The sequence below is a fragment of the Dermacentor silvarum genome, chromosome 10 (genome assembly GCF_013339745.2).
Source record: "Dermacentor silvarum isolate Dsil-2018 chromosome 10, BIME_Dsil_1.4, whole genome shotgun sequence".
NCBI lineage: Eukaryota > Metazoa > Arthropoda > Arachnida > Ixodida > Ixodidae > Dermacentor > Dermacentor silvarum.
The window spans coordinates 7,420,114-7,431,779 of record NC_051163.1 but is presented as its reverse complement, the minus strand read 5'-3'; the positions used below and the strand labels follow the sequence as shown (position 1 = coordinate 7,431,779).

The following is an 11,666-nucleotide window of genomic DNA, read 5'->3' as shown; positions in this document are numbered from 1 at the left end:
TTACCACTGTAGGTATTACGAGGTCGAACATTGCAGTGTTTCCAGTAAAGTGGTCGTGCGTATGGCACACTGCGCAAACGGAAGTGAAATCAAGCCACATTGTGTAAGCAGAGATCAATGCACCCGTGTCCATGTTTTTTTTTTTTTTTTTTTTTCCCTTCTCTCTCGGCACTGATGGATCTAAGAGGCTAACACAAGTTGCGAACGCAACGAAAACACACCGTGACTGAGGGGGCTTCCGTGACATCGACTGCTTCCGTGGCCATGCTATGGTGAAGAACTGAGTTGTTACTAAACTGGGCGTAACGTAATTCAAGTAAATAAATTGTTTTTCAGCATACTCCAAGCTGGTAGTTTAATTCGAACTTCGCATAACTCATTCACCCCGCACCGACGAAATAGAAGTAACGGAAGACAACTGCCTGATAAGGTTACAGATTCTAACGCTGCAGAGATTGGCTATAATGATCGAAAAGTTCTTAAGAGGTGCAATGCTATGATGTTATGAACATGACATATTTTTGATCCGTGCACATGTAAAGTGGCTGTGAGTGAGTGAGTGAGTGAGTGAGTGAGTGAGTGAGTGAGTGAGTGAGTGAGTGAGTGAGTGAGTGAGTGAGTGAGTGAGTGAGTGAGACAACTTTAATAAATATCCCGCAAATGGATGGCCTGGGTCTAGGCCGCGCCGGGGGCGGCAGAGTCTCTCGGTAGCTTCCCGGGCTTGCTGGATGGCCCAAAGTTGGTCCTGAAGATCAGAGCTAGTCAGTGCGGTTCTCCACCGCGCCCTTAGTTCATCCGGGGGAATTGCAATTCTCCTCTGAACTATTTCGTAATCCCAGATTATATGCTCTAGGGTGGCTCCTCTATCATCACATAACTTAAATTTGGCCTCAGGGTATAAGTTCGGAAACATGCGGGTAAGATGCACCGGGTTCGTGTAAGTTCTGGTTTGAAGTCACCTCCAGTCAACCGCCTGAGACCTGTTTAATTTTGGGTTAGGAGGTGGATATATATACCTCGACTTTCTATACAATTGGTTAATGTCACTGAATGAGAAAAGGCTAGCCCTATCCATCCGTTCCATCTCCCCCCCGGCCAGAGCCCCCCCCCCCCCCCCCCCCTCCTTATCAGGCGCGGTTAGTGAGTCCTCGCGCAACAGGACGGGCAGACTCGTTAAGGTTTGGGTTGGCGGGCCTAAAACTTTTGACTGCAGTGAGCCTAAAACTTATATCGATTTTAAAATATGGAGATGCACATGGTGAGTTGTCAAATGCTTACGTAGAAGGCTAACTGTTAGTATTTATTTATTTATTTATTTATTTATTTATTTATTTATTTATTTATTTATTTATTTATTTATTTATTTATTTATTTATTGTATTTGTCTCAAGTCTTTACAGCATTGTAGAAAGGAGGGGCACAGAAATAACAGGTACAAATTTCATAAGCGAGCACTTTACAGAAAACAGAAAATTACAAAAAGCAACAAAAAATGAAAATAAAAGATGATAGCATATGTCATAAGATACATGGAATGACGAAGGTGGTGGCATACAGGTCATTGCGCTATGCACGCATACACACACACACGCGCGCGCGCGAAAAAGTTCTCTCAGAAAAGGCAGAGGCGAGATAATTTTCTGCGCACGAGAAGGGACGGGAGATAAAGGCAATTTTTCATTGTAATTACACCGGATGTTCGATGATATTTCGACAGTATTAAACGTGCTTAGCGATCTTTAACTGCATAGAGGTTCTTGATACCTGGCCGGGGACCAAAAGGATGAAGGGTATTCAAGCACAGGACGGACGTAAATGATATGTAACTGTTCCTTTAATGACGATGGTACAAGGGCTGGGTTTTGTTTTAGGTAACCGAGCATGCGATTGAATTAGGATTTTACGTGGTCAATTTGATAAGCCCGTGACAAATAGTAATCTGTACACCAATATACTTATCAGGCCGAATAGATCCAAGCGGAATTGCATTCAAAGAATACGAGTAGTTAGGGAAATGTGTGAAAACAAGTTTTAAAAATTCACCACCCCTTCCCCTGCCGAGAAAATGGGGGTAAGCGAAGCTTGTCGTGTGTGTACCTTACCTACTATTTTCCTCCCTTTTCGTACTTGTCCTTCCCTTTCCTTCTACTTTTCCTTCCCGTTCGCGCAACTTTCGAGCCTCGGCTACGGAAGCCCTCACGGTCGGATCGGCACGTCTATGGGTATGTCGACAACGGTGGACCAAGTCCGCCGTTGTCGCTTGCGTTGAATGTCTCGAGTATGCTCGGCGGCGTGGTTAGCAGCATTCGCCCGCCATTGCGGCTTGCGATTCTTCGAAATTAAATTGCTTCAAAATTAAATCTACCATCACGTAAGACAATGAATGGCTCATACCCCCTTAAGCAATGGCTTATACCACCGTAACGCGGCCTCCTCATTACGCTACGGGGACTCCCTGAAAAGGGAGGTACCCTAAAGCGGTTCCTCAGGACCACAAATAAAGTTCTTTGTCTGTCTGTCTGTCTCCTCATTACGACGACAGAAGAGAACTAAAATTCAACCCTGGAATGATGTGCGGCAATGCAGCCAGCTGTGGAAGAAGACGACAACGAACGCGGGAGCAGTAAAGTCCCTAGATAATTTTTGCTTAGAGCATCTAGGGACTTTAGGGAGCAGTGGCACGAGCGCGTGCCGAGCACGAGCACGAGCCCAACCCAAGGGCCGCCAACGAGCCAGCTGCGGAAGGAGACGACGCTCGAGCCAATGCTGATGATGATATTTTTACGCGCCCCGACACAAGTGAGCCGATACAAGCTTCCCTTGAAAACACTACATGGATGTAAACTTTAAAGTAGCTCTACAGCCTTCTAAGCGCCCTTACTTTTTTTTTTTTCATGTCGGCGCGGCGATTTAGCGGTAAATGCAAGAGAAACGCGTAAGCTTTACGCATTAATCGGTGTTTGTGTTTCTCCACATTGCACGAGGATAAAGTTGCGAACATAATGCATGGTATTACACGTTACATGGGATGGAAATAAACACACTTGTACATTGGCCACACAAACGTAATTATATAGCCACAGATGCTTCGCAGAGTGAGGAAAAGGCCGGAGTTGGAATTTTTCCATCGGCATTAGATTGGTCTTTTTCTGTTCGGCTCCCCGACTACACTCCAATATTCCTAGCGGAATTCCTAGCTGTTGTCCTAGCTTTGCCTAAGCTACAGCCTTCCACAACAACCGCGGTAATATTAACAGACTCTTTATCCTTGTGCACCTCACTTACTGCTCCCGGCCAGTCGCATATAGTCAAATTTACACTCATTGGTTCCATGTCATTTGTGGGGTTTGCGATTAGTATGGGTACCTGGTCACAAAGGTATATTTATGAATGAAGCGGCAGATAGCCTGGCAAAGACTTCTATTACAGGCCATGTGTGTTCCCTTCTTTCAACGACAGGTTTCATAACGTCTGTTAGGTTTAAAAGATACACCCTTATGGCATCAAAATGAAATCTAGCATCATCCACCGAACTGCACTACTTACAATTCCCTTGGAGCAGGAACTTTTGCAAATCCAGACAGACAGAAGTGACATTAACAAGACTGCGATGTCGAGTCCCACGCCTAAATTTCTACATGCACCGATCTGGTCTGGCGATTTCCCCTTTGTGCCATTTCTGCAACGCATTAGAAACGATCGACTATTACTTACTGGACTGCCGGTGTTTCTCCTCCCTAAGAAAAAGAACATTGCAAATTGCATTGCGACAGCTCGGCCTGCCATTGAACACTCCGGAACTGCTGTCTTTCGGAGCTTCTGTGCTTGGACACTCACACAGGAATGTATGCATCGCCATAGACAAATTCATTATTGAATCAAACCAATTTCATTGTTAAGCATATTATTCCATTTATCATTACATTACTGCCTCTTGTACTAGTATGTATATTTTTTATATATTTATTGTCCACTGAATTGTCGTAGAACTAACTCGCTTTAATATATTTACCAAAATTAGACATTTGCTAAATTGATCCACTTAGCACATATATAAAATCTGCCCGACTCTTGGCTGATCCCCGTGAGTGGGTATGCGCCAAAGATAAGGGCATCATCATCATCATCGCCTCGAGAAGACGGCCGGTCTCGCGAGAGGCTGCCACGGAACAGGACGGAAGCCATGGCTGCCGACACCACGTCTTTTGTGCTCGGATTGCTGCTGCTCGCCTCTGGGGTGCCCCGGGGTGGCCAGTGCTGTCGCACGGAGCACTTCCCGATCCCCAGCCAGTGTGGTTCGGAAGGTGGGATCCCGCTGGGTGTCGCCCACTCGTTGCCCTGGATGGTGACGGTGCGCGTAGAGGCAATGACCGATGTCCAGGACCCGGAGGACCTGCTGCCTTGCCCCAGCGTATTCCAGGCCGCCAGGGGAGACTCCAACGGCTCGTCGGACCGCCACCTCCGCGGGGGGCCGGACTCCTTCTTTGGCCACCTGGCGCGAGTGGCCGTCACCCACAAGCTGACCTCGACGTGCGCCGGCGCCGTCGTCACCGCAAGGTATTCGCCACGGGCGTCTCTTTCTGGCCGCATATTTGAGCCGACAAGAAGCGTCGCGTTTTACGCAGAATATCTACGTGATCGATGAATGTGAGACAGAAAAGGAACGTTGAATGGCACATAAATAAGGAACAGAAGTTTCAGTCAGTGTCGCGGCAAATGAGCTTCATCACTAGGTATTCTCACTGCAGGCTGAGGGCCGGTATCACGCACGACGCAAAACAAACTGATATCGCATATTACTACTTTTTACTGAGCTGTACACAATTCTTGCGACAGAAAAGTGGCGAACAAACGTACAGAGACGACTGGACGCCAGTCCGGTCGTTCCTTTACGTGCTTACGCGTTTTATTGCGATAGCAATTATATGGACACTCCAGGCGAATTTCCGCCTTCGTCGTAGCCGTGATGTTCCGTATAAAGTCAAAGTGCGATAAGATCGAGGCCGCGCGGCGTATGCTGTAGGTGCGATCGAAAGCTTGCGAGACCCGCCGTGGTTGCTCAGTGGCTATGGTGTTGGGCTGCTGAGCATGAGGTCGCGGGATCGAATCCCGGCCACGGCGGCCGCATTTCGATGGGGGCGAAATGCGAAAACACCCGTGTACTTAGGTGCACGTTAAAGAACACCGAGTGGTCCAAATTTCCGGAGTCCCCCACTACGGCGTGCCTCATAATCAGATCGTGGGTTTGGCACGTAAAACCCCATAATTTTTTTTTAAAGCTTTCGAGGGTGAGCCATCTTCTCGCGCTCGCAAGGGAGGAAGGCGGAGAGGGTAAAGCCCCTGAGGGGAGGGTCAACGCCACCCAGAGGAAATTCTTTAGCCAGTCTAGGTGGCGTTAGGAGAGGGCGCGTGGTACATGGAGGCGCCCTAGCCCGTCGTCTTTTAATTGCGCAAGGAGGGGAGGGCGCATTCCTATCCAGCTGCGACGGCTGAGCGCGGCCGCGCGCGTAGTATCTTGGAGGCAATCTGCGCGGGGTGCGAAGGCTAGCCGGCCGGATATAGCTGATGGCTGCGTGTGCGCTGTGTTCTCGCAAGCCTACTAGTTCGCGCTGAAGCGAGAGGTGGCACGAAGGGGGGAATTCGGTTACCGCTTCTGTCGCTCTTCATTACGCCAGCATTCCGACACCGAGAGCCCGGCGAAACTTGACTTTTTTTTTTCGCCGCAAGTGATATTACGTGTTGTATGATGCTGTAGAAAAGCGAAGGTCATCCTGCCGATTACTTGGAAATATGCAAACCTTTTCGAAAGTGTCATATACAGATGTGTAGAGAATAGAGAATCCCATATGAACGTGTAATATAGGTCAAGTGCGGACAGACAGGTAAATGCCGACACAAGCAGACACAGACCACTGATGGTCCAATTTCAAAACTGGTTACGTAATCAGAAAATTCACATAGGCGGTGATCTCCAATTATACTTCCCGGCACAGCTGGGGTGCAGTGCACCATAGACAGGCCCGTAGCCAGCAATTTTTTATCGGGTGGGGGGGAGCGGCTTGACTGAGGAAACCACCTATTTTCAATAATTATTTTCGGTAAAAATCGCTGTATGTAAATTATGTGACTTGTACAGCGAAGCTGTTAAGGGCTTAATCTGCGATGGTCGTGTCCGCGTGTAGAAAAAAAATTACACCATCTTCCCGTAGGGGAACCCTGAGTAGTATGCGAAGCAGCCATGGGGTCGACTCAAGGTAGTTTTATCAGCTGTATAAACTTGGACATGCAGCAGCACCAGCAACGCGCAGAACTGTTGTTGACGCCGTCGGCGTTTTGCCCGCGTTCCCACCGAACGCGCGTGGAGGCGCAGGTGTTGCCATTCGTTGCGCAATCCAGAGAGGAGGGATGCCGAGAGGAGAGGGAGGAGGATGCGCAGTAGGGGTGTGGACGCCGCACGGCGGAGGGAGGGAGGGAGGGAGTGACATAGCCCCGACCATAAGCTGCTTCGCATCTAAAACTCTCATTGGTCGTATGCTGTACGTGCCAGTGAAAGCGCGGGAGGTACGCGCGCTTTCACCGGGAGCGAGCGCAGGGCGGAGAGCAAACGCGACTTCTTTCGTCGCGCGAAAGTCCGTGGGGGACTGGAGGGGAGGCGACGTTTAGCTGCAATGTGTAATTATATAAAAACGTTGCGAGGCGAGAAGGTGGTAAAGACTGGCGACGCTGCTCGAACAGTGTCCAGTTCTGATCTCGTCGAAAACCTCCGAGCCGCCCTCAGAGGCACCGGCACAGTCACCAACGCCGCGCGCGTTCGGTGCGAACGCGGGCCAAACGCCGACGGCATCGACAACAGTTCTGCGCGTTGCTGGTGCTGCTGCATGACCAAGTTTATACAGCTGATAAAAATACTATCCTTGCTCCGTATAGCTCTCTACTAATTTGCTATCGCAATTGATGCTTCGCCTTTCGGTGAAACTGCGACATCTTTAAATACTATTTTATTAATAGTTTTATATTTTTATACGGACGATTAGTCGCAATAGATTTCATTAGTAAAAACAAAACAGCTTTACTCAGAGCCAAAAATAAAAAGACGAAGAGTGGAAATATTCGTTTTATTGAGGCACACTCAAGAAGAGCTTCACCCGGCGTCTGGCGCTGATCTCGTCAGGTCGGGTGCGGCGTCCTCTGCTCTTTTGTGATGCTCAGAGTCGCTTACGCGGCGGCCCGTTCGGCCGATGTACTCAGCGCCGTAGGACATGGGCACGGAAAGATCAAAATATCGGGGCGGGGGGCCTGACCCCAGAACTTATCTGTCTTACTACTACCTTACGCAGGCACGTTCTGACGGCGGCCCACTGCCTGTTCGCGTCGCGCTACAAGCCGACGTACCGCGTGTACCTGCGCAATGGCAGCTCGGCCGCCCACGGAGGGCACGCATCGGCACGTTCTTACGTGAGCGTGCCGGTGTCAGCAGCGCTGTGCCATCCGGGATGTCGGTTCCACGGCACCACCCGGGCCGTCAACGACCTCGCCGTGCTCGTGCTCGCCGAGCCCATTGACATTCAGGTGCGCCCAATACAGCGGCCGCTATTAGGAAGCAAGAGCGGCGTCACGATTCCCCCTGAGCTATACTGCGAGCTCGCTTGCTGGAAAACACAAGGGTGCTAGCTAGTGCGCGACAGACCAGAGGGGACGACGAAATCTCCGCTCCGTTTCACTGTCACTGGTGTGGAAAGGTATAGAAACAGACGGAGGGTCCGTTTTTTGCGCTTCACTTGCACTATATGGTGTGGGAGCAACGAAGCGGGTTCTGCGGTCCCAAAGTATGACCGAGCGAACGACGTTCTGACGCGGAGGAATGCGGAGGGGGGACAGGTACACCAGTTCTACGCGTGCATTCGCGTAAAAACTAGAGTATATCTATTCTATGGCGACGTAATAGTCATACATCTCAAATGGAGTTACTCTGAAGCACCTTACTCGGCAAACTTGAGCCCCCTCAGGGTATCCTAAGGGCTTAATGATAAGCTGGAGCCGGATAAAAAAATATATATATATATATAGTGCCATTCCACTCTGAAGGCGGATGACCAGCGAAGCTGTGTATGTGGTGATTGACCGTTGCTCCGGTGAAACGTTACAAGTTTGCGGGATCGGGGCCACATGGATGGTTAGCATTTCTTTCCGCCTCGCGGTCCTGGCGGGTAGCACGCTTACGCTTCGCGTCCGCGGCCCGCTCATCGACGTCGGTGGTCTCCTTCCGCTGCCGCCGCGCCCATTCCCTTTTCTGTTCACGCCGTCGTTCTTGGTAGGCACGCTGTACTTGTTCAGACCGTACAACACGCGACCTACTCATTTCACAGTCAGAGCAGAAATGAGGAAAGGAGCCTACGTAGAGAATGACGTCAGGTGACGGAAGACTCGGATTAGTAGGCACTAGTTTGAATACGCGGGATGGCGTACACTTGTATGGTGCGATCGTAGACATGAGCGACGCGGGTCAAAGTGTACTATCTGTTCTTATCAGCTTAATATCTGATACGGTTTCTATTTGGACCCAAGATATTAAACTTATTTTGCCAAGTTGGTGGAGTGCTTGAAGCCTACTTCACCTCCGCCGCGGGTCGGCCCAGTGTTTCACTATCTTCGGGATCGGCCCACGGTTTCTGGTCTACGGACATCGATCCGCTGGAAACTAGCCATATACAGCTGCGCTGTAAGAAGACGCTCAAATGACTTACGCAGACGGCGACGTCAACGGCGTGAATTTCGTTCCGTCTTTACCCAACATGCTTCGGTCCTTGTCAGATCAGCCAAGTGACATCACCTCTGTAAGGCAAGCGCAATTAAAGACTAAAGGGGTTTTACGCTGAACACGTACGTCAGTTGTCCGCAATAGCGATTCTCCCACACCAGTACATATATCTTCAACTCTCCCGGAAAATTAGAAACGTAGCGCTATACTCCAAGAGGACTAGGAAACTGTTCTCGCTTATCCGTCGCTGCGCGGCTGCTGGCGTGTACGTATGTGGCAAATGCTTTCACCAGAAGCCTAACAAGTCACGAAAACAGCGAGTGTACGCATGAAGACGTTGTGTACTGCGGCTACATGGTTCGTCACACTCTTCATAACATTCAAGCGTTGCAAGAAGTACCAGTCGCACGTCCTGCACATTTCGAAAGCACCGCGTATCCCTAAGGTGCGAATTGCGTGACATGTGGCGCAGGGCGGCGGCGGCGGCGTGAGCGCCCTGTGCCTGCCCTGGCCCGACGTGCCGGTGTACGGCTCAGTTCTGTGGATGGCACGCCACGAAGGCCGTCCCAAGGGTGGCTCGGCCGGGGGAGGAGCGGGCCGGCTGCCCACCGCCCTGACCAGGGAGTCCGTGCAGCTCGTCAACTGCTCACTGCTCCCGCAGATGGCCCACGACACCGGTGAGCTATTATAGCTATTTATTTAGTACCCGCAGCGCCAAATAGGACATTACAGCGGCCCTCCCCAACTTTAGGTTGGGGATAGCCTCGTAGATCTTTCTTTCCTTCTTTCCCTCAAATGCATGCCCGCGTCGTAAGTTCTTTGTCGAAGGGCACTGTTCACTACTTTTGCCCGATCCACACAACCCAGTGTGCAATCTACTCGGGCAGCAAACGGCACTAACTCTGCGTGCCCGTTTAAGCATTTTATTTTAAGATGCAAAAATTCAGCGCCAGCACCCAGGGCAAACCACAAAGAGACGAGACAATGTCGAGACTTTGTGGTTTGTCCTGGGTGTTTGCGCTGCATTTTTTTTTTACCTTAAAATACTATGTACCACCAACTAGCCCCAACTGAAGCTTTATTGTTTAAGCATTCGTTAGATAGTTTGGACCATTGGGCGGAAATCCGGTACCGTATAGAATTCTCCCCTGTGTAGTCAAATTCCGCCACACTTGCTTTCAAAGTGAATATTAGTCTTCCTATGAGCCAATAAATAGCAGGCAGCAGGGCGACGAATTCGACCAATACGAAATTTCAGAGTTGGCCAGATCTATAGCGCCACGAGACCGATTCATCCGTGCATTCCGCCAGCATATGTGCATGTGCCTTCGTGCAGCTGGAGAGCCCTCGAACGAGCTATGCGCCGTAAGCATCGGAGGCCTTCGCGAGGTGGTCGACCCCGGCACCGCGCTCATGGTGGACACCGTCCAGGGCTGGGTCCTCGTCGGCCTGCTCTCCTGGCTAGACGACGCCCGCGCCGTCTCCAGTGTCGCCGTCTTCACCGATGTGCGCGCCCTCATGGCGTGGCTGCTGGAGACGGTCTTTAAGACCTTCTGACGCAATATACAGGCTTTTCAGCCTCGCGTGTTTGTTTGCCGAGCATTGAGCGTGCCGTCAACTCGTGTGTCTCGAGATTTTCTCATATGCCCGGCCACTTCTGGAGTAATTCATAGTGGGCGATCCCGTGCTCATTTTCAGTACGGCATCAAGTATATTATGCGCAGCAGATCCCGTGCTCATTATGAGCACGTCTGCATTCACAGAAAATAAACGAAAACATAGATCGAACGTTTGGCCAGCGAGTTTTGGAGTGCGGGAACCCTCGCTTTCGTTGGCGAGGTGATTTATTTCTCTCGAGCGCCGAACGGACGCTGTGAATAGATCTGCGTCGACTCGGCACCAAACCGTAACTTCTGATAGCCGATACCCGACGCTCATTAGGCCTAGGGGCAATGGCTGTGTGACCGTGAAGAAAATTGCCACTCGCTGGAACGGTAGCGGGCGGCAAACTGTCGTGCACAAATAGGTCTGTTTGTGCCACTCGCTTGTCCAGTCTTGAAAGACGTCGTGGTCATCTTGCCGCTAATAACGAATGGCTCGTACGTATTCAGGGGGCCGAGATCATGGCACCCGGTCAGCACGGGCTACACTGGCGGCCGTACTGAAGCAGCCCTACCTAGTTTGTCGGTGCCTTTATTGGACTGGCCGGCTTCAGCTTTTGTGTACGCAAAAACAGGGCCATAAATAGGCAGGGAGCTCTGAACAGATTTCATGCAACGCCGCCTCAACTGCCGCGCAGTCGGGGTCGCAACATCTGCGCAGTGCACGGCGTCGTGTAACGACGCACTAAGCACGTTGGGATGTGCGCCCAGCAAATGCGGAACGCCACCACGGCCTCGACAATCGCGGTATTTAGAGTTCAAAATCCACAACACTTTTTTAATGCGAAGCTTTCTTTGCCTCGTCTTTTCCCGCTGCTGCTGCCTTGCACGCCGCGTCGAGGGGTGGTTCAGAGCGTGGCAGAAAAGAAAGCCAACGCGATTTTGACCTTTCCATCGCATCGCTAAGCAGTCTTTACGCGTCGCATCTGGACAATGCCCTCTGGAGCTCCTTGGGCGTCGCCACATAAGCCTCTTGCAGCAAAAGCATTGCAGAAACTGCAGCACTTACCTTTCTACTAACGTGAGAGTCCAGAGGGGAGCTAGATAGAATCGTAGAAGGGAGGCAGAGAATGGTTAAAGCTGACCCAGTAACGAGACGAGTGAATGACAGCCTTGCCACTCTTCACTCACAGTTCCCATACATGGGGGAAGGGAAAAGGAGACATGAGAAGGCGAGGAAACGCTACTACTTGACACGACAGTGGATCCGGACAAACTGGGTAAACTTAAAGGGCCCCTAAGCCACC

The 11,666-nt window shown here is 50.7% G+C and overlaps 1 protein-coding gene and 1 non-coding gene across 2 annotated transcripts; both read left to right on the top strand.

Annotated features, from left to right (window-relative positions):
- The first annotated feature begins 3,514 nt into the window (after positions 1-3,514).
- Positions 3,515-10,815, top strand: LOC119466607 (ovochymase-2). The gene is made up of 4 exons (XM_049657624.1): positions 3,515-4,557; positions 7,338-7,569; positions 9,231-9,435; positions 10,095-10,815. Exons 1-4 carry the CDS (start codon positions 4,184-4,186, stop codon positions 10,313-10,315), a joined length of 1,032 nt encoding a protein of 343 aa, XP_049513581.1. The 5' UTR covers positions 3,515-4,183; the 3' UTR covers positions 10,316-10,815.
- Positions 8,481-8,669, top strand: LOC119432068 (U2 spliceosomal RNA). Its single transcript, XR_005188137.1, has one exon. It is a non-coding gene; the product is annotated as a U2 spliceosomal RNA (small nuclear RNA).
- Positions 10,816-11,666: the final 851 nt, after the last annotated feature.